This window comes from Thermochaetoides thermophila, assembly GCF_000221225.1.
Source record: "Thermochaetoides thermophila DSM 1495 unplaced genomic scaffold scf7180000011818, whole genome shotgun sequence".
NCBI classification, from domain to species: Eukaryota; Fungi; Ascomycota; class Sordariomycetes; order Sordariales; family Chaetomiaceae; genus Thermochaetoides; species Thermochaetoides thermophila.
The window spans coordinates 2668499-2689322 of record NW_006383034.1 but is presented as its reverse complement, the minus strand read 5'-3'; the positions used below and the strand labels follow the sequence as shown (position 1 = coordinate 2689322).

Genomic DNA, 20824 nt, shown 5'->3' with positions numbered 1-20824 from the left:
GGTGACAGCAAAGGATTCAGCCAGCCAAAATGCCCTTCTTTGCACTAGCAATTTTCTTCCAGGCGCTGCTTCCGAGGAGGATCGAGGATGAGGAAGGACGGAATCAACCTTCATACTCCCACGAGATATCGAGCCTGCCCTGAACCTGTGTTCTGCTCTGATGGAGCTGCCCTGTGCCTCGTGCGCTTCTGTCAGCTGTGGGAATCCACTCTCCCGCTGACGGATGGATCCGCTGCGGAAGCTAAGAAAACGTTGTGGGACACGGGCTTGCTTGTGGGACGAACGCAAAATTACAGTCAGCGACGAAGCTCTCATCGTATCACTCACAGAATCGTCAGCGAGATGCCCTGCTTGAACTCCTCGTACGCACATCAAATCTCGATCCTCCACACCGGGTGCTGATTCATAGACGACGGCATTACACTCCTCGCACTGCTGCCCCTTTGACTGACTTACCTAGGGAGAGTCAGTGTTGACTACACAGTACGGCTGTGCAGCATACTGAGCACGCTGCAGCTCACACTGGAAGCAGAAAGGCTGGGGAAACTCAAGAAAAATGCACATTAGGACAAGACGGAGCAAACCGCAGGACGTGGACGGAACAGTTTGCATTCTGTAGTTGTGGTGCAAAAACTGTATGCGTGTAAACCGTATTTGGCCGTCCACTAACGGTTAACGGTGCTCCTGGCCTCCTGCGTGTCTCGCTTCGTGGCTTGCCGGCTTCCTTTCGCACCTCCATCCGTCGTCCGAACGTGCAACGGTCTGTTGGGACCGAGGCATCGTCTCGGTGAAGAAAACAATTTTCAAAGCATCGCTCTGGACAGATGGATGCTCACACGACACGTTGACAGCGACTCTGCGTCGCATCGGATCATGAGGGTCGTAAATGAGCGCGCTGAGCGCGGATCGGCGCTCGGTTGATGCAAGAAATGATGCAGTCCTTCTCGCGCCAGCTCGTGTAGGTGGGGGCTGGATGGGAGGACGAAATTTTGAACGACGCCAGCTGTTGGGGCGGTTGACGGGCGGCCGAACTTGTGCTCGTGGCTGAATGCCCCATGCCTTCAATCCCACGCTGGCTTATGCGCGCAACAGCAGCATTCAGGAGCGAACACTGGCATTGGCCCGCTGCTGACCGGTGGGGGGTCTGTGATGGAGATGAGGCGCGGTTTTTTTTGGAGAAAAACTGTCCGATGAAACGTAGAATCTGTGAGCTGGAATCTGACAAACGATCACTTGAGCGTTGAGAAAGAGTCCCAAGTCCAAGCCCCCATAACGTAAGCTCCACTTGCCTGTGCGGCAGGGGCGGTACAGTTTGTTTTGTAAGCGTCTTGGCTAGCTCTGCGGCGCTAACTTTGCGAGGAAAATCCTGCCAATTAGCCAACAAATCGTGGCACATCCAGTGATGGTTATAGCACTACACAAGCCTATACCTAATTGTCCAGCCAGAAGAACTTTGAAAGCTTCCCTCTCTCGTCGAAGTGAGTGGCTTTTGTGCAAAAGGACTTGTCTTGTAAGAAACGAAAAAGTTTCGCTGTTACAGTCGTTTCTGCGCAGAGATGACTCCCATGAGGCATCCCACACCCTCCATCGCTAACAATTATCCCATATTATGATCCGGATGATTTACTAACGTTACAACAAGTACGGGAGTCCAGCTCAGACATCGGTATCGTCCCAGTGGACAATCTCAACCGCCAGTTAGCAAAGAATGCGACGGTCTTCTCCAAGTAGTCTGCTATAAATGTATCACGTCTTGCCTGCACATTGCAATTAACCTTTTGTTTATGAGAAACCTGAGACAGGGGTCCTGGTCAGCCCTATATTCTAAACTGCCGTCTTCTTGCTCAAAAACAGTTTTGGGTAGAAAATGAGTTGGTATAATCAAGCGATGAGTCTTCTATTTACTGATTCCGCTTTTTTGCTTGGAAAATGGTTGTTTTGTGGTTGAGTTGTGATGTCGTTAGGTATTCCCTGATCCCGAAGTCTTGGGCTAACAAACCAGGGGGTATTATACTGTGTGAAGTCCTATGAGTTTGTGATGTATCTAACTGTATCGGCAGGTTGGTAACAAACCCTCATCGCAAGAACCTGGAAACAGTCCATAAGTTGGTAAACTCTAACTGAGTGGCACATCGCCGTCCCGATGCTCTCACGGCATGGAAAGACAAGATTCAGGTCTACTTATAGATCAGTATTGATATAGATTTCCAATTCCAATCCTGATAGAAATGAACATTTGTTGTCGGGAAGCGAACACAGAGATGAATCAAGACTGACAAAAGCAAGATTTCTCGCTGGTTAAGCAGATTCTATCTTCTCACTCCCCAGTGACCGCCATGGCACTGACCCCGACCTCCAATCCTACTTAAGCCCCTTATCCCTTCAACCATTTGTGTGTTTACCTACCGAGCAGATCGATAGGACATGGTGACTGCAACACAAGACCCGAGACATCCACGCACGTGCGGAGTGGCCGAAGATATGCCGGATCAGGTGTCCCGGTTTCTTAGGGCTGGGATCGGGGGCCTGAAATCTCTAATCCCAGTCTCGTCACTTTGTTTTGGGTGCCAGCTACAGTCTTGGCCGGCAAGTTCCTGGGAATGGGAATAAGATCCTTGAAAGATAGGGGTAGGCTTTATGATGAGATTGTGCAACCCGGAATCTGTGAAGTGTGTGTTATCCAACTGTTCAATGCGCTTCCGAGGTCTGGTTTCATAGATGGTTGTCAAAATCATTAAGTCGTCAGAACGATGTGTTGGTATCTCGAAGATTCCAGCATTTCATAAGTTCTCGTCTCGTCAAACCGCGGACATCACATCGACATTCCCGTCATCCTACCCCGGAATCCTCATCATCCTCCTCCACCCCACCATCTCTTCCAACGCCTCCCTAATCTCCTCAAATGCCGGTCTCTCCTCTACCCCTGGGGCGCTACACCTGGCCCTTAACTCCTCCAAGCCCCTCCTTACCAACCTCTCCCTCTCTTCATCCCCCTCAGATCCAGGCTTCACCAGCCCCAGTACATGCTCCAACACCTTTGCAAACGCTAGTACCTCGATCTTTTCGACCCCGGACCTCTCGCTGAGATTGCCATGTCTGTAAATAGTTGCTTCCCCGAAGCCAACAAGCAAAGCATGTTCGAGTTCTGTGCTGGCAAGGATGTTGGAGGGATGAAGATTCCCATGAGCGATACCCTGCTCGTGGAGATGGGAGAGGGCGCCAGCAATGGAGGCTAACATCGCTAGCGCGGAGGAGTGGCTCAGTTCGAGAGGTTGGGAGTCTTCCTCCGTCGTACTGCTGATGCCCAAGTCGAGAGCAGATGGGGGTTTAGCAAGGGGGTAATACCCCTCGGGCACGAGCTGCGCAACGATAGCTCCCTTAAAACCCTCCTCTTCGTCGGTATCTTCCCCTGGATGCCCAGTTACCCGTCCCCAAACAGATAGCAAACTCTCGTGAGCCCCAGCCTCAATCCACACATCCATCTCCTGCTCCCCCTTCTTCCCCCAAAAGGTCAGAACAGCCACCTCCTCAGCATACTCCTCGCTCTGCTTCCATTGCCCCTTGCAAACAGTCGCTGTGGTAAACCCCAAGCTCGGCACTGGCTCCTCAGACTGCTGCTCAAGCTCCTTGAACGGGATATCAGCTAGCGCACAACACCCCCGGTGAACGCCGTTTGGGACTTGGCAAGCTGTGCAGCAGGGGTTGGCCGCGAAGGAGAGTTGTGAAAGGGAAGGGAGAGAGGTGAAGAGCCATCGTGGTAGAGAAGTGAGGGAGTTATGGGATAGACGGAGTATAGATAGGTTCTTGCAGGGGACAAAAGGCACTTTAGGAAGGGAGGTGAGTCGGTTGTTGGTGACGATGAGGGTTTCTAGCGCGGAAGGGAGTGGGATGTCCTCTGGGATGGAGGAGATTTGGTTATTCGCGAGGGAGACGATTGTGAGGTTCGGACAGGAGGAGACAGCTTCAGAGGGAAAGATAGCGAAGCTGCAGTTGTCTAGAAGGATAGTTTTGAGATTTGGCAGGGCAGCGCCCAGATTGGATGGGAGAGAAGAGAGGCCTGTCCCTGAGAGGTCGAGGGTTGTGAGGGACAGGCCAAGAGAGAGAATCTCCTCAGGAAAGGAGGTTAAAGGGGAGGCAAGCTTAAGATGTGTTAGGTTGGCGTCACGGTATCCGCCTTGTTGGAGGGTTATGAGATCATGAATTGCGATTGTGGCCATTGAATAAAGCTATTGTAAGTTTAATGGTCGGTGATGGAAAGTTGTGGGTTTGTATTACAAAAAGGGCACATAATTGGAGGAGATGGATGCGTTCTTGACATTTATTACCGACGGCGGGTCTGCCACAAGACATTCGTCTCCACTTGAAACCTCCAGCACAGTTCAGTTTCTATGTTTCCGTCAGGTTCTCTTGGAATAGGACAGGACGAGACAATAGGAGTACTGGTTGAGATAAATTTGGACTTTTCAATTGATCATTATCATGGGCGTTGTGGGAGTTGACGGCGAGCCTCTACGCCGCTATTATGCGTTGATCAGCCCAATATCACTTCAAAATGGCCTACCGATTTTACTTTTTCGGTTTTTAATGATATTTAGTTATTTAGTACCTATTTTCGGGTCAGTTGAGCACGACAATAGCAATTCCGTTGTCGGCAAACGGATGTGTGATTAAGCGCAGGGCTTCCTCTGTGATGTAATCTGTGGCCCGCCCAACCCTTGCCGAATCAGTGATCCGTGCGCAAGGTTCATGGCCTGTGCTCCTTACAGATGCCAAGCGTTCCGCCGCGCGCCAGCTCTGAGCCTTCACGTCTCCAGTTCGCAGCAACGCGATTCGAGTTGAATCGAGCACTCTCACCCGCCTGGCCAACTCATTCATCGCGGCCTCGAGTCGACAAGCCCCAAAGAGGTCGAGTTTATTCCGTTTGGAGATACCAATCGTCAAGTACCGAGCGCCCAATATGGCTACAGCGTTTTTCGAAGCTAAAGCTAAAGGCATGCCGACCGAGTCGCGGAAGCGGCCGCTTGAGGCCGACCAACAAACTGCGAGCGCGAGCACAAAGCGTCCGAAGTTGATGTCGCCCTACACTATTCTGTTCGCTGAGAGACCTGGGTCCTCACCACACCATTCATTCATGGAGACCACCGATGCTTTGGCCAAGGCGGGCTTGCGCCGAAGCATCGCTCTGGTCCTGCAGAAAGTCGGTTTCGACACTGCTACGCCCGAGGCCTTTGAGAGCTTTGTATTGATGGCAGAAGAATGTATGATGCACCGGGGTACTCTTTTTGGATTGTTCCATGCTTATGCCGTTGTGCAGATTTGACTTCTATGATTGAAGACGTCAAGCACTTCACCAACGCAGCACGCCGCTCCTATCCTATCCCGACCGACTTTGAGCAGACCCTGAAGCGCTTCAACTTGACTACATCGGCGCTAAAGCCACACAAGAAACCACCCATTCCGAGATCCAAGAGGATACCTGTTTACGAGTCGTTACCGGGAGAAGATGGCATCGTTCCTGACTTACCCATCCTTGGCCCAGAGCTGGATGGCGCGAAGGATAAAGCTTCAAAACCGTACATCCCCGCCTCTTTCCCCGCATTCCCGAGTATACACACATACAAGTACACCCCCGAAAGCGTCGACGCCGTTACCGTGTCTGACGACTGGGGAATATTCGATCCAGACGCGCCGTTGGAGCCCATCGAAGGCTCACCGGTACCGCAACCACAGAGACCGCTTGCGGCTGAAGAAATTCCGCATGGCGACCCCAAGAAGATTCGGGAGGCAGCAGCAAAGGAGGCTAAAGCAGGTGAAGAGGCACTTAGAAGACTTATGCGTGCTTCAAAAGTCGCAAAACAGAAAGAGATTCGATCGGCTGCGCAGAGGCAGGCTGCGCGCCGGGACCGCTACAACTTGTGGGAGATGGCAATGAAAGAAATGTTAGAGGATGGAACCAAGGGGAAGCGTCGTGAAGGGGGCATGATCTGTAGCCTTGTCAACGGCGACAAGAATAGGGTCGAGATCGCCGACCACAGCATGATTGTCTCTACGGAGAAAGCATACTGCCGCAAAGAGGTGCCTCGCCCCGGTGTTAGAAAGGCTGTGGGCAACGCAGCTGGGAAGCATTGATTTCTATAACTGGAGGATTTCCGAAATACTGAGTACACTGACTAATATGTACATTTGGGTTAGGCTCGGCTGGTTTGGGACACGGGACATGGGAAACGGATGGTGCTTGGAGTTTGGGATCTAGACGGGCATCACGATACCCTACAAGTGTATTCAACAATATCGAACATGGAATGTTGTGTCTTTTGGGTTCAGCTTATTTATTCTGAACCTGGGACTTTAAGTGAGGACAAGATCGCGATGGCAGGGATGGATGCCTGGATGTTCTGGGGCAGGAAACTGATCAGTGCAGCTTCAGTGCTGCTTCTCTCCAATAGAAGCAGCGCTATCGATAAGGCCTATGCTGACTAAGCATCTGGGCCTGCCAGCTGGTGGGGCTGCCACAGACTGGCGCGGCCTGCCCCACGATCGGGCCCTATTTCCGCCGCACAAAAATTTCGGAAATCCTCAGCTCCCGCAGTGCCCCGATTTCTGTTGACCCCCGACGAAACGCGGCTCCTTTCAGCTCACCATTCTTCCACCGATCTTTGAATCCCAGGAAGGACCGTCAAGATGGCTGAGCAACTCATCCTCAAGGGCACCCTGGAGGGCCACGTAAGTCGCCTTTTTCACTGCCAATTCGTTGCGATTGTAGCTCGATCGACGACGAGGACGACGCCAGCAGCTGTCATCGCAAAGCTCGCGGCGTAGTCTCGTCGATTGCAACGGGCTGGGAGCTTTTGTCTGGAACTCGGAGACTAACAATTGCGCACAGAATGGCTGGGTCACCAGCTTGGCCACGTCGATGGAGAAGTACGAACCGAATCCGTGTGAGAATAGCTTTGACGTCAAGGAACCTGCGCTCACCGTGAAAACCACAGCCCCAACATGCTTCTCTCCGGCAGCCGAGACAAGACCCTGATCATTTGGAACCTTACCCGCGACGAGACCCAGTACGGCTACCCCAAGCGCCGTCTGCACGGCCACTCCCACATCGTCTCCGACTGCGTACGTTCTCGAGCAAAAGAAATCATGAAGAATTCTCTTGGAGGAATGGTGTTGTGCTGATAGGCCGCCAGGTGATCTCGTCGGACGGTGCTTATGCCCTTTCCGCCTCCTGGGACAAGACCCTGCGCCTGTGGGAGCTGTCCACCGGCACCACCACTCGCCGCTTCGTCGGCCACACTGGCGACGTTCTGTCGGTCTCCTTCTCGGCCGACAACCGCCAGATCGTTTCGGGCTCGCGCGACAAGACCATCAAGCTGTGGAATACCCTTGGCGACTGCAAGTACACCATTACCGATAAGGGCCACACTGAGTGGGTTTCCTGCGTCCGCTTCTCGCCCAACCCCCAGAATCCCGTGATTGTCTCTTGTGGCTGGGACAAGCTTGTCAAGGTATGTTTCTGCAAAAACTTGCCATTTTTGCTCGCTATGATGCTTTGCATATCTCTAGTATTTGCTACTTCAGAGCCTGTTTCGCCGCAGGCCGTGAGACCAACATTCACCATGCACTGAGCGACTTGTTTCTACGCTTAATTTTGCAAGCTTTTGAGCCGAGAGATATTCATGGCTAACAAGACGTAGGTCTGGGATCTCCAATCCTGCAAGCTGCAGACCGACCACATCGGCCACACCGGCTACATCAACACCGTCACCATCTCCCCCGACGGTTCTCTGTGCGCCTCAGGTGGCAAGGACGGCACCACCATGCTCTGGGATCTTAATGAGAGCAAGCACCTCTACTCGCTCAACGCCAACGACGAGATCCACGCTCTCGTCTTCTCTCCCAACCGCTACTGGCTGTGCGCTGCCACTGCCAGCAGCATCATCATCTTTGACCTCGAGAAGAAGAGCAAGGTCGACGAGCTTAAGCCCGAGTTCCAGAATGTCGGCAAGAAGAGCCGCGAGCCCGAGTGCGTCTCCCTTGCGTGGAGCGCCGATGGCCAGACCCTCTTCGCCGGCTACACGGACGGCATCATCCGCGCCTGGGGCGTCATGTCGAGGGCGTAAGGAACGGGTGCGCGTTTGTGGGCGTCGGCGTCGGGGCCGGGGGAGAGAAGGAGTGTGGGGAGGATGGGGTTTGCATCGTCGTTTTCGCTGCGGGGAGGGGCTTTCGAGGGAATCCATGGTGGGGGCGTACTTCGGACTTCTTGTCTCGCGTTTGGTCTCTTTCATGGAATGGAAATGAAAGGGGGGCTGGGAAAAATGCATCATGTTGTCATGGCACCCTTGCAGCGGACGTCATCTCGAGATGGCAGATCGGACAAATGAGCAACCCCATGAACCAACGAGGTGTGTTCCTGCTTGTGATGTGATGATGTTTTTGTTATTTGAAAAGCGAGGTAAGTGTGTGTCAGTAGAGAAGTGTGTACTGTGCTGCCCGTATGACTTTGAGAACACGGTACTCCAGAAGGAGATGGACCCTAAGTAGCCATAAAGCTCAAGTTCAACCAGAGCCAATGACCCGGCATTCGTCTTGAGGAACGTGTAAGCCTCTGACATAGCCGGGAGGTAAGCAGTAAGATGAAGAGAATTGTCGGCGGCTTGAAGGCTTTCCAAGCTTCAAAGGGTTGAGAGCTTGTTTAAATGCAGTCAGGTTCAACGCCGTTGAACTTACAGCAAGTCTCATTCATGCCTTATTCATCTGGTGAATTTAAACTTGTGCCTGACGGATAGGGTAAACCCATGGAGGTTGTAAAAATTCCAGCTCGGTTTGATAAACGTTGACTTAGTGAGGGCCATGTAGCTGTTGCGTTACCGTCGCATAAATAATGTCTTGGTTCCACAAGGTAGTGATTGATGTTTCAAGAGTAGCTAGGTAGGAATGGAAGGGTTCCAGACATGAACCGACTTTCGCGATTTCATTGGATACTTGTTGCGAGAGTGAAGTTGAGAGGGCATTAAGCGTGAGGTGCTTAGGCTCGATGGTAAACGGTTGAAGAGGATGGAGTTGGCGTCTTTTGCAGAACGCTAACCTATAGCTAAAGGGAACGTGTCTGACAACCTTACGGTACTTGTGGTAATAGGAGGCACAAAACGCACTTAACAATGGTGCTGCGAATGCTATGTTTCGTTCAGGTTTAAAAGTGAGATCAACTGTTTGAGGAAGCCTTTTGAGATAATCTCTCCAAAAAACAGAAAGCAGCCATGTCACCTACCGTGGTGAAGGTCCTCGTACTTGATGTGATATGGCAGGAGCCAGAGCATGTCTTAATGCAAACCAATGGTTTGGTTAAAAATCTCTTCCTGACATCCAGGCAGTCAATCCACCTTTTGTGTCCACTTCAACGCAGTAATTCTCAATAAGATGGAGCACAGACAGATGAAAACAGATCGGGGTATATTTGCTATCAAGAGAATGAAACTCTATCGTCTACAGAAACGTTGCATGGATGTGATGTCTAACACGAGTTTTCAGAACTCCCAACGCCACAGCTACACCATGCAGCTTGCGTGCATCATTACTGGCATTCCAACATCCAGAGCCCACCACCTAAAAACTCATGATCTTAAACAGCTTGGGCATCACTCTTCCCTCCATTCTCCTTCTCTCTCGTACTAGTAGCGCCCGAATTACCCGACTTCCCACCCTCCTCCAACACCTCGTCCTCCTGGTCGCAATCATCCGCAGCAACGACACCCCTCGAGAAATCGCCGGGCTTCGAGCTCTTGTCGGGCACCCAGAACAGCTTATCGAACCTGAACAGAGCGTACATATATACAACGGGCAGCTCCAGCGCAAAGCTGAAGCAGTAGAAAGCGGCCTTGTGATGCCACCAAGCAGGGTTGAAAGCCGGGCGAGTAGCAAAGTTGACGCCAACGCGGAATCCAGCGCCGATAGTAAGTAAGACAGAGGCAACGAAGAGCAAGGTAATTTTGGTGCGAATACGGCCGGCAACGTCGGGTGTACCAAAGTCCTCGCGCTCGCCGAGGTCGATATTCTTTTTTGCGATCGTCTTGAGTAAGAGGAGAATCGGGATGACCAGCATAGGAAGAAATGCAATAACGCTCATGTAGACGCCGGCAAACAGCAGAACCTTTCTCTCCTTCTGGCGCGTCTCCATGTTGAGCGTAAACATGCTATGCACGCTGCAGGTAACCACCATAACGAGCATAGCGATGATAGACACGACCAGCGCGCGCAACGCCACCCACACAGGGCGACTCCACCCCACCTTTGGCGCCTCTCCTCTGACAATTCTGACTAGCAAAAATACATTCACAATAAACAGCACCAGCACACCCGCATTGGTGAACACCTGCGCAGCAATGGCGAGATCGATATTCGTCGGGTTGCATGCCCAGGCGATGCGCATGACCAGGCCCATGATGCGGGCCATGCAGAATCCGAAGACTAGAACGGAGAAGATGAAGAAGTGGCCGCGGCGGCGGTTCACTTGGAAGACGGTCATGTGGGTGGCGGCGCCGGCGAAGAAGAGGGCGAGGAGCACGGCCGAGGTGGGCACGTCGACTTTTTTCGTGGGGATGCCACCTAGTTGGGCGCCGGAGGGCGGGTAGGGGCCGCCTCGGGGGAGGAGGGGCTGGAATTGGTATTAGTGAGTGTTGGTTTGAGGGTTGTCTGTTGGTAGGGCGATACTTACCATGAGCCCTTGGGTGATGGAGGCCATTGGATTGTGTGTATAGGTAAGAGACGGAGTCTAGGATGGTTGATTTGGCGGTTTAGGGGCGTTGCAGTCGAGGGTTTGATGGAACAAGAGTTTCTCAGATAAGAAGCACCTTTGATCATCAACCAGGCGCAGCAACTGCCAACTGTCCTGGCTCTAGAGAATTTGATATCAACTTATCGCATTCGTAAACAGCAGCAGAAAACGAACCAGATGCAGCTGGGTAAGCTACTTGTGTGCACGATTCGATCAACAAAGAAATGGATCGCGTCACACAGCTGATGGCAACGGCGGCGCCTCAAGAAAATCTCCAGGGTGTTATATCCGACCCGAGGACTGCCTTGACTGTTGAGCAACCGGTAATACAAGGTCAAGTTTGGTCGGGCAAGGTGAACATAACAGCATGCGATTAACTGACGCGGCGGACGGCGTCCCCTTTTCATACCATCTGAGTATTTCCTTTAATCCTTTTCCCGCTTTCCGCAACGCTAGCGCCAGACACGAATATTACCCCATGTTGAAGAAGACCTTAGACTCATTCCTAACAAAATCGGGACCAAGCCGCGCCGACGGAACCTGAGCCTGGTTGACAGTGACCGATGAACAAGGCTGGAAACCCAAAGCGAATCTGCTCTTCCCTCCATCTATGTGGACCCCCTCCCCTCCCCTCCCATCTCCAGGTTTTGCTTTGTTTTGGGCCCTCCTTCATCCAACAAATTCACAGAATCCTGCAGACGTGCCAGTTCCATCGGCTGGGTTATCTCCGACGCCAGTCTCGGAGTGGCCTCATTTTAGGGGTTTGGGTTGGTGCATCGGTGATTGTAAGTTCCGATGCCGCGCTCAGCTGCTGTGGAAACCCCTTGCTCTGGGTGGGGCTGCTCTCGGACAAGATGATGCCAAGAATGCCGGGCGGTGGGTTAAGCTTACCCAGGCCGCGGTTGATCGTAGGTTCGCGAGGGCTCGGGGATTGACATCTCCTGGCCGATATGTCCGAAGGTCTTGGACCAGAAGGTAAGATGGCTGGGCGTAGCCCGGGGGCTTTGAGGGTTGCATAGGTTGTTGGTGTTGACACCACCATCACCCTGACATGTTAAGGCTACGCGGTCAAAGGTAAACTACCTAGCCCGCAATGAGCTTTGGACTGAGGTAAGCTCTCTACGCACTTGGATATGAAAGAGTCCCTATGTTCTCGGTGTAGTACCATCGACCATCCATCCATCCATTTCCATTCCATATTCCATTTCTTTCAATTCCGTTACCAGTCATTCCTAGATTATTCCGTTTCCTTGAGATCATTATGATCCCACGATCCTTCCCTTCGTGAGTGAAGTTAAAATTATATCATCCTTCCATTTAACCCGGATAACAAATCCGAGAAAACTCTTTCATGCCTTATCGCAAGCCTCACATAAAAGATGTCTCATGCGGATATAGGACAAGGTACTAGCCTTAAGCCAGAGGCCAGCCAGTACCATCATGATCATTATGGTGACCATGACCACGATCACAGACAGGACCACTCTCACTTGGGGCATAACCCTGACCTTGATGATGATCCGGATGAGGATGCTCCCTATGGTGACCGTCCTGAGCCTGGCCCTGCATCGCATTGGCGTTGGCATTGCCACCGCGTTGAGCCTGGTCCCGAACATATGCTCTAGCGCCCTCTTGCAGACGAATAGGATTAAACACGACGCCAGCTACAGGGCTCAACGTGTGCATGCGACCCTCTTGGGCATGAATGGTCTCTGGGCTGGTAGGGTGCGAGTTGTTTTTGGGACCAACGGAACCAGGGTCGCGAACAGCGCCATGAGAGAAAGAGACATGAACCGAACCAAGACCAACAGGGCCGGGACCATGACTGGGAGCTGGACGACGAGTCGGAAGACGTTGAGAAGGGCTATGGTTCTGTCCAGGACCGCCATTGTAAGAAGCCTGACGAGGCACAGGACCCTGAGAACGGTGATTGCCTTGATAGCCAGGACCCGAAGAAGCAAGAGGGCCAGGACGAGGACCAGCTGGACGAGAAGGGCCGGGACCAGGCGTCGGAACCGGACAGACAACAGGATACCCGGCGCCAGAGCTATGGTGAGGAGGGCCGGGTCGAGGACCAGCGGGGGGTGGGCCGCGAGACTGAGGCACGTAACCATTCAAAGCTGAGCCAGGACCATGGGGAGCTGAACCAGGACGATTACTTTGAGCATTCGCGTGCTGCGCTCTTTCAACCGCCTGTTGTATACCCGGGGGATCACGACTCCTCAGATTATCCATCTCATGTTCCTCATAGCCAATGCCAACTCTAAACCCGGCCCTGGCCAAAGCAAGAGACTTCTCTGCAATCCGTTTATGCTTATCTCGCTCCTCGCGACATCCAAATCCATCGGTCGTAGGCGTGCCATTCCTTAAGCCCGTGGTACGCGTGCTCTCGGACAACGGAGGAGGGGACTCAGCGGCGGGGACGCCCCAGAGGCCGAGACGCTTGAGTTTGCGACGACGACGGAGGTAGATTGTAAGAGCGATGACCCCGATACAGAGGAGAGTGGCGACGATGCCGACGCCAAGGCCGATGCCGACACCTGTGGTGAGGGTATTGGGGGTTGATGTGGGACGCGCAAGTTCCGTGAAGGTTGACGTCTCAGCAGGAATTTCAGACGTGTGAGAAGCTGTGTCAGACTCTGCTGGGTTAGGGATCAGAGTCGTGATCGGGGGAACCGGAACGAAACTGGTACTGCCATGGTCCTCAGGGTTAGTGTCAGTTGGCTTGGCCGGAAGAGCCTCGGTCGAAGGAGAGGGTGCCAGATGAGAAGATTCATTGGGAGGGACAGGCTTGGACAGCGTAGGTGCCGGGACAGACACAGTCGAAGAGCCAACCAGGGGCACAGGGGCAGCCGTCGACACAGGAGGTTCGTTGGGTCCAACGGTGTGTATCGGATGATCAGTGTGCGCTGGCTGAGTGGTCGCCATAGGTGGCACCGGCTGAGGGGGCGGGGGAGGGACCTCGCTGTGATCGCCGTCGCTGTCACTAGATTTGAGTAACTCCTTTGCCGTGGCGTAGACGGTGAGGTTATCTGCCAGACGAGTCAGCACCAATTCATTGGTCTCACTCTTGGAGAACTAAGATAAACTCACCCGAAAGAGCGAAGTGACCATTAGTCAAGAGACAGTTGCTGCTGGGCTTGAACCCATCACAAAACCAATGAGTCCTGCTAGGACCCTGGCCACAGAGATGAGCCATAATGAAATGAGACTTCTCATTGTCGGCCAAACCAGTACAGAAGCCAGGGCAGCCTGGATTCTTCCACTCGGGATCGGTACAGGCTCCGCGGTAGAAGCTGTTCTTGCCGTTGTCGTTACCATTACCGTTATCGATGTTGCTCTTGGAAGTGCCGAGGCCGCCCTTGACCATGCAGAGAGAGTTGTTCAGACAATGATGACCATAGGCACAGCACAAACCGGTCGGATTACCGAAGCCATCGAGGCAGGGCCGAGCAACGGGGGCAGGCTCGCCATTGGGCCAGAAGCAGGTCACATTGCCGCCAGTGATCGACGCGGTGGGGACGAAACGAGGGTGAACCTGCTCCAGGGACGAAGGAGCCGGCTCGGTAGGGCCCCCAAAGCTGCCCAACGCAACGGCCAGGAGCGTGATTAGGCCAAGAAAGGTGTTGAACTTAGCTGCCATCATTGAAATAGTCTCGAGAGAACAACTAGCGACTTGACGTGTATCAGCAAGACCCTTGATGGACTGGCCGGGTCGACTCTCCTCGAGCTGGTCGGTCGAGGAGAGTCCTTAGGCCTGCGCAGCAAAGACTTGACTCGAGGAATGAATTCTGATATTAGCTGATATTTCTCCAGAAAGGAGATTATATAAGAGGCTATCTTCAAGTCCCGCGGCTACCGGAAAGCGCCTCGGGGACTGATTATGCTGGGCTCAGGTCGGGTTGCGAAATTAACTGTGTGACTTGTGTTCCCTAGCCTTGAGATATGCAGCTGCAGAGGGGGGAAAGAAAGGGGAACAATTTGAATTCCCTCTTTGCAAAATGAAAACAAATATATTATGTAAATTTTCCCGCACAGGGCGCATCGCAGCCTTGAGATGAGGGCAGAGGCGAGGGTTATGCCCTCGCCAGACCTGCGTGTTGACAAGGGTGACAGGCGGCCTGCGCTTTTCAGGGCCCCGCTTGGGATGGTGTTGTGTGTGATAGTGACATTTTGGATAGAGCAAAGAGCCTGAAAGAGCTTGTGATTGCCGCAGAACACAATGGCTGTGAAGATATGCACTGCTGTCATTGAGAGTGACACACACCAGTTGGCAAGGTGCATGATAGTTACACCCACTTACATGTAACATAATACATGTAACTTACAAAGTCATAGACAACCTTAACCCTGACAATGTATCGATTGACGCCAAGCGCCAAGGCCAGCAGACCAGCGCGGAATTTGCCGGCCGAGATTTTTGCTGCCCTGACCTCGAGCGACTCCATCACCATTGCTGCCGTTGCTGCTGCTGCGAAACGCCCGCCACATCGCTCGTAAATGCCATTCCAGCTGCCGCCATGAGCCTAACATTACCGTCGCGGGTGCTTCTCCAGGGTGGTAAGCCTTGACTCTCTTCCATCCTCACAGACAACGGCTAACGTCTCCCCCAGCTAAGCCCTTCACATCAACCGCCACCCCGACGACGACCCTCCTCCTTCCGATCCGCACTCTCCACGCAACCCCAGCAAATCACTGGTTCTGGCGGAAGAAGAAGACCGAATCGACCACTCCGCTCGAAGAAAAACTCGCCGGCCCGTCCGACCTCCGTAAGAAGATCATCTCCAAGCTGACCCAGCGCGTCGAAGGGCCTGCCATCTTCGAAGATGAAGTCCCCAAGCCCACGTCTCCCGCCGCCCTGCCCCCTGGCGCTCCCGGCGCTCCCGAAGCCCCCTCCACATCACGCACCAAAGCCGGCGCCTCTTTAGTCCGCGAGCACCTCGCTCGCGCAGTCGACCCAAACCCCCGGGCGCGCGCTCGCTGGGAGAGGAAGATGCTCATCCGGGCCGTCCACCGCGGTCTGAACCCGTACAGCGCAGAATCCCGCGAAGCACGGATCATGCGCACAGAGAGACAACACACTTCCCGGTCGCCCTGGCTGCCGACATCCGTCAAGAAGCTTGTGAAATTAGCGCACCAAATCACTGGCAAGACGGTGCAGGAAGCGATCGTGCAGATGCGCTTCAGCCCGAAGCGCATGGCGCAGGAGGTCAAGATCCAGCTGGAGCAGGCACGGAACGAGGCGATTGCACAGCACGGTATGGGGCTGGGCGAGGCAAGGAGGGCAGCGGCCATCGCGAGAGGCGAGCAAATACCTGAGCCCAAAGTCATTGAGATCCAGACGAAGGACGGGAAGTGGATTAAGGTGGATGATCCGACGCGGTTGTATGTGGCAGAAGCCTTTGTCAACCGCGGTCCGTGGCGTGCCCTGGAGCCCGAGTATCGTGCTCGCGGTCGGATGAACATTCTGCGCAGGCCGCAAGCTCGTACGTACACTGTACTTCCCGGTTTTGTTTTGTTGAGTTGCTGACTTGGACAGGCATTACCATCGTCCTTAAGGAGGAAAAGACTCGCATCCGCGAGTACCAGGAGCGTCTGGCAAAGGAGCGGCGCCAGGGCCCCTGGATCCCTCTGCCCGACCGCCCCATCTCTGCCCAACATCAGCACTACTGCTGGTAGACGGCGTGCCGTCAGTGTCAAGAGAGTTGGCGTTGCTTCGGAGCCTTGTATTTATGTATCTATCACCGGGCTGTTTGGGCAGGGAGATACTGCCTGTTGCCCAGTCTTCATCCCCTGTACCACTAGCGATATATGAGTCATGGTTGGTCAATTTACATCGGGTCACGGCCTTACACGGAGAAGCAGGGTAGCATCATGATATGATGAAGCAAAGCCTATTAACCAGCCATGCTAGCTAGCTGTTAGACATGAAAACCTACCGATGCCCGTTCCCTGCCGGTAATGCCAACTAAAATGAACGAGCAACCATATCACAGCTCGAAGAAATGCAACCATCTCAAGCAACCTGACCCCAGCCGAATCATAAATCAGGGTATCAAAACAAACCAGCCCGGCCGTCTGAACTTCCTTGTCACATCCCATCCGGGCACAAATTGTACGTCCATCACATCCGTTTTCATTTCCACACCAGCAACGCTGAGACTCCCTAAACCATCTCACGAGGCTTCTCGCGCGGCAGCATATCCTCGTAGCGGCGGCTGTTGGCCTCGAGCTCATTGCCGATGTCGTATTCCGAGTTGCGGATGTTATATGTTTGCTGATGCTCCGCATTGGGCATCGGGCCTGAGATCTTGTAGCGGAGGTTAGTTGCAGGTTCCTCGGGCGCACGGCGGCTGCGGAAGTAGAAGAAGCCAGCCAAGCCCAGGAAGGCCAGGAAAGCAGCGCAAGCGCCGACGCCAATGCCAACCTTAGCGGCACGAGTGAGACCGGCGGTGCTGGAAGATTTATTGTCATCGTCATCTGGGGTTTCCGAGCCATCGGCTGTGGCAGTGGGGACAGCGTTCGAGGTTGTTTCAGTCGCCTTCTGGGTAGCAACGGCCACATTCACAGAGGTCGAAGTCACAAACTGCTTGGCATTAGCTTCAGCATGATCTCATAGGGCGATATCTCTTGAAATACTAACCGTCGTGCTGGAAGCGTTCGATGTGGCCTGCTCAGAAGTCGAGGTCAACTCAGCAGCTTCAGTAGGCGTGGGCTCAGGAGTGGGTTCAACCGCTTCAGTCGCCTCAGTTGTGGTAGGAGCAGGGGAGGGAGCCGCAGTGAAGGCTATCGTTGAGTTAGCAAGCGATTTACACTACGATTCAATCAATCCAGGGACATACCGGCGCAGAAGTTATTGGCAGCGGCCACTACGTTAGGGCCGTAACCTGGGGGGCAGACGCCGCTGGCACAAGAGTCAATGGCATTGTGGAAGTCGACATTGCTGCAAAGGCAAGCAGTGTCGTCGGCTGAGGTGCAGCCAAAATGACCCCACTGGGCCACGGCGTTCTGGTAGCACTCCCTCTGTGATGTGTCAGTAATGTTTGTGAATTACCATACCTGGAAAACTTACACCGCAGGGGTCAAGGGTGTCAATAGACTGGGCGCTGACATAAGCTGCCAGCGCCAGAAACGGCAGAGAGCGAATGGCCACCATCTTGGCAGATGCAAAGATGAGAACACTTGTTGTCCGACAAGATGAGAATTGAAAACAGTTCGGAAACTTGGTGAGGCGAATGCGCGGTCAAGCCGAGGTGCGCACCGAACTCTTAGAGACGAACCGAGCGATCTCGATCAGGGTGTTAGTTGTGAGTCGCACAGACGATTGCTGAGGCGAGATGAATGAGCCCGAACCGCAAAAAGGTCGGTCTCGAAATTGAAGGTTGCCGTTCAATTTAAAGTGTGTTGCGAACTTGGTCGCTGGCAGGAAACGAAACAGCGCGCAAGGGCGGAGGGTAAGTGGTGAGCGGTAAAATGAAGGTCCAAGGCGCAAGGAAACGAGAGTCGAGGGGATCGAAGCCCACAAAACGAATGAATTCGAAAAATCAAGGCAGCAACTCGAAAGGAATGTTAGGGAAGGAATGACGATGGCAGTGCCGACTGCGATAAAGATGCCAGCGCCGGGCGAGGGCAGCAGCAGTAAGGAGGGCCGCGAGGCTGCCCGATCGGTGGGTGTGAGCAGTGTTTAAACTGGCTTTGGAAGGAGCGATGAGCCCCTGGCGCAGGCAAGCCAAGCCCTGGCGGGCACAGCGGGGGACGGCCTGTTCAACGCTGAAGCCGCCCAGTTCCTGGCATCCTATTTCCCCACCTTCCTCCCTTGATCAAATCCATCCGCGGGGAAGGCCTCACTGACCCCTGCCAAGGCCCGGAAGACCACCCATACCAGGCCGTCAACGACCCATTGTTGCGACCACAAGCACCATAACATCGCGGTGCCGTTGAAGTCAAGGTGATGTCGCGTGAGCTAAGATTCAATCTTTCACGGAAGATAGGATTCCCAGTGCAGTTGCTGAACCGTCTTTCCGCAGAAACTTTACTCGACCTACTTGCGACACAGTATCCGCTGCCCTGCTGATCGTCCCAAGATACAAAGACGAGATGACGCATTAATTTATCCGATCCAAGTTGAGTCTGTTATCCCGCAACCCTGAGTGACTCTAGAAACATGATCGGATGTAATGCTTGAAGGGTGTTAGGTCCTGAAAACTGAAGATCAATTATGCTTCAAAAAGCATACATGTTAACAAACATTTTGACGTCGAGATGTTTTTGAAGCCTTCCATCTCCGGGGCTGGCTTCGATCACACGAGCCACGAACCACTGCCATTTCCCGTGACAAGGGGCTTGACGCTGCAGGACCCATCAAGAACTGGCATGCAGATCTGCATCTCCGCACCACTGTGATGGCGGCTGACCGCTCAATATATTTTTGACCACCGGTACGAACCGCAGCGTAATCTGACAGCGTTTTGGGTCCCCAAATGCGGACGGAGATGTCATTACCCATTGTCTTCGTGTTGGTTTGCGTATCCATGTCAGTGAAAGCATTGCTGGAACACGACGTTGAACCCTTGACTTTCGAGAACTGACCCGCTCTTGGCAATATCGAACCCACTTGGCCCCGCAGTTTGGCGGTTTCAGATTTTAGTGCTGCCAGTGGGGCCGGTTTCGGTTGGGTCTTGGCGCTACTGACCAATCAAGGCGTCTCTTGATTTTGTGACACCGGCAGCTTGGTTTGTGACAGTCCTCTTTTCAAGCTGGCGGAAAGTTACGTAAGTTACCTACTACCCGCCAACTTACGAGCCGTTGCAGACCACTATTGCCACAACATTAACCTGATCAAATGGGACAGATATGGCTATTCTTATATCGAATTATATCTCTTGATGGATTTTTTCTGCCTTTTTGAAGCGCATCTTCATTGTGCAATAAGCTGTTAAATGTGGAAAGTACTTCTGATTGGCAGAAGGGGAGAAAAGGATTTTATCACAGTTAAAGGGATGCGCCGGTAGTAATTCTAACCAGTAGATGTTGGCTCGTTTTTTAAAGAGGTCTTGATCAGAGATCCATTGGAGAGATAGTTCCGTCTGTCCTCTCCAGAAATTCAGGCAGAAACCGCGGCCTCAAGATCCTGGCACGAATGCAAGCTCATCTACGAAGTATCCTCTGAATCTAGCAGGAACCGAGCAAGAGAGCATCTTCACTCAGCTCCTCCACAAACGTTGCTAAAGCAATCCCACCGGGCTGACTCGCTAAGATTCATGATGACAAAAAGTCGAAACAAAACGGTTGCCCCCACGCGGGATTGAACCGCGGACCTCATCATGTCGCTAGGCGATACGAGTGATGCGCTCTACCACTGAGCTATACGGGCCTTCTGTGGAGAGAAGGTACTAACAGAGGTTTCTGAACTAGCAAAAGCGAACAGGCTCTGCTCAACTAGACGTTAAAGTTGGAGAGAGCTGTTCGATATAGAGATCCGAACAGTAAGGCCTTTTGTTCAAACAGCTTTTATCTGAGTGAGGACAACTAGAATTTCCAGATTCTTGTGTCTTGAAGTTTGCAATCTCCGAAGCCGTCTGCTGACATGAAATCACTGTATATAGGCTCGGCATGAGCAGTGCCACCAGGTTGGAGTCATGGATCTATCCAAAAATCCAGCTATTGTTTGGGCGATTCGATGCGTTCAGGATTGTCTATCTTTCTAGCTGTTGTCAATGTCAAATCAGGTGTCTCCTACCTACCCTTTACGCAGCACTGCCCCAAGGAATGGACCACATTATGGTCTGTCTTCTGATCTAAAGAATGAAGAACTACAAACTCATCTGTCGTAGTGTATCTTCTACCGTAGTTTCTGCTATGAGCGAACACAACAATGATAAGCCTTTCAAGATTGTTACGGATTCTGAAGCATCATCTAAGTCGTTTCGAAGGATAGCTTGGTCACCTAACCTACACATTAGGCAGTACTCAGACATGGTCAACCCAATGGTCACTGTTCTTGAGAAACACGTGTAGTAGCTCCGCAAATAATTCTGTTCAGAAACCAGTGTG

General features: G+C 52.9%; 7 protein-coding genes and 1 non-coding gene across 8 annotated transcripts; 3 read left to right on the top strand and 5 right to left on the bottom strand.

Annotated features, from left to right (window-relative positions):
• Positions 1-2834: 2834 nt before the first annotated feature.
• On the bottom strand, positions 2835-4217 carry CTHT_0047180 (uncharacterized protein; the record flags this gene model as incomplete). The annotated part of the gene is made up of 1 exon (XM_006695025.1): positions 2835-4217. The coding sequence occupies one exon, from the start codon at positions 4215-4217 to the stop codon at positions 2835-2837; it is 1383 nt and encodes a 460-aa protein (XP_006695088.1).
• Positions 4218-4957: 740 nt separating this feature from the next.
• On the top strand, positions 4958-6129 carry CTHT_0047170 (uncharacterized protein; the record flags this gene model as incomplete). Its single annotated transcript, XM_006695024.1, has 2 exons — positions 4958-5258; positions 5315-6129. 2 exons carry the CDS (start codon positions 4958-4960, stop codon positions 6127-6129), a joined length of 1116 nt encoding a protein of 371 aa, XP_006695087.1.
• Positions 6130-6681: 552 nt separating this feature from the next.
• CTHT_0047160 (40S ribosomal protein RACK1) lies at positions 6682-8120 on the top strand (the record flags this gene model as incomplete). The annotated part of the gene is made up of 5 exons (XM_006695023.1): positions 6682-6723; positions 6884-6921; positions 6990-7116; positions 7188-7505; positions 7695-8120. 5 exons carry the CDS (start codon positions 6682-6684, stop codon positions 8118-8120), a joined length of 951 nt encoding a protein of 316 aa, XP_006695086.1.
• A 1499-nt stretch (positions 8121-9619) lies between these two features.
• On the bottom strand, positions 9620-10738 carry CTHT_0047150 (uncharacterized protein; the record flags this gene model as incomplete). The annotated part of the gene is made up of 2 exons (XM_006695022.1): positions 9620-10651; positions 10712-10738. The coding sequence occupies 2 exons, from the start codon at positions 10736-10738 to the stop codon at positions 9620-9622; spliced, it is 1059 nt and encodes a 352-aa protein (XP_006695085.1).
• Positions 10739-12184: 1446 nt separating this feature from the next.
• Positions 12185-15225, bottom strand: CTHT_0047140 (uncharacterized protein; the record flags this gene model as incomplete). Its single annotated transcript, XM_006695021.1, has 3 exons — positions 12185-13803; positions 13865-14501; positions 15100-15225. 3 exons carry the CDS (start codon positions 15223-15225, stop codon positions 12185-12187), a joined length of 2382 nt encoding a protein of 793 aa, XP_006695084.1.
• A 66-nt stretch (positions 15226-15291) lies between these two features.
• CTHT_0047130 (mitochondrial 54S ribosomal protein uL22m) lies at positions 15292-16450 on the top strand (the record flags this gene model as incomplete). Its single annotated transcript, XM_006695020.1, has 3 exons — positions 15292-15331; positions 15385-16257; positions 16311-16450. The coding sequence occupies 3 exons, from the start codon at positions 15292-15294 to the stop codon at positions 16448-16450; spliced, it is 1053 nt and encodes a 350-aa protein (XP_006695083.1).
• Positions 16451-16937: 487 nt separating this feature from the next.
• CTHT_0047120 (uncharacterized protein) lies at positions 16938-17927 on the bottom strand (the record flags this gene model as incomplete). The annotated part of the gene is made up of 4 exons (XM_006695019.1): positions 16938-17357; positions 17415-17557; positions 17614-17794; positions 17844-17927. The coding sequence occupies 4 exons, from the start codon at positions 17925-17927 to the stop codon at positions 16938-16940; spliced, it is 828 nt and encodes a 275-aa protein (XP_006695082.1).
• Positions 17928-20060: 2133 nt separating this feature from the next.
• On the bottom strand, positions 20061-20144 carry CTHT_0047110. Its single transcript is given in 2 exon segments — positions 20061-20096; positions 20109-20144. It is a non-coding gene; the product is annotated as a tRNA-Thr (tRNA).
• Between the last annotated feature and the right edge of the window lie 680 nt (positions 20145-20824).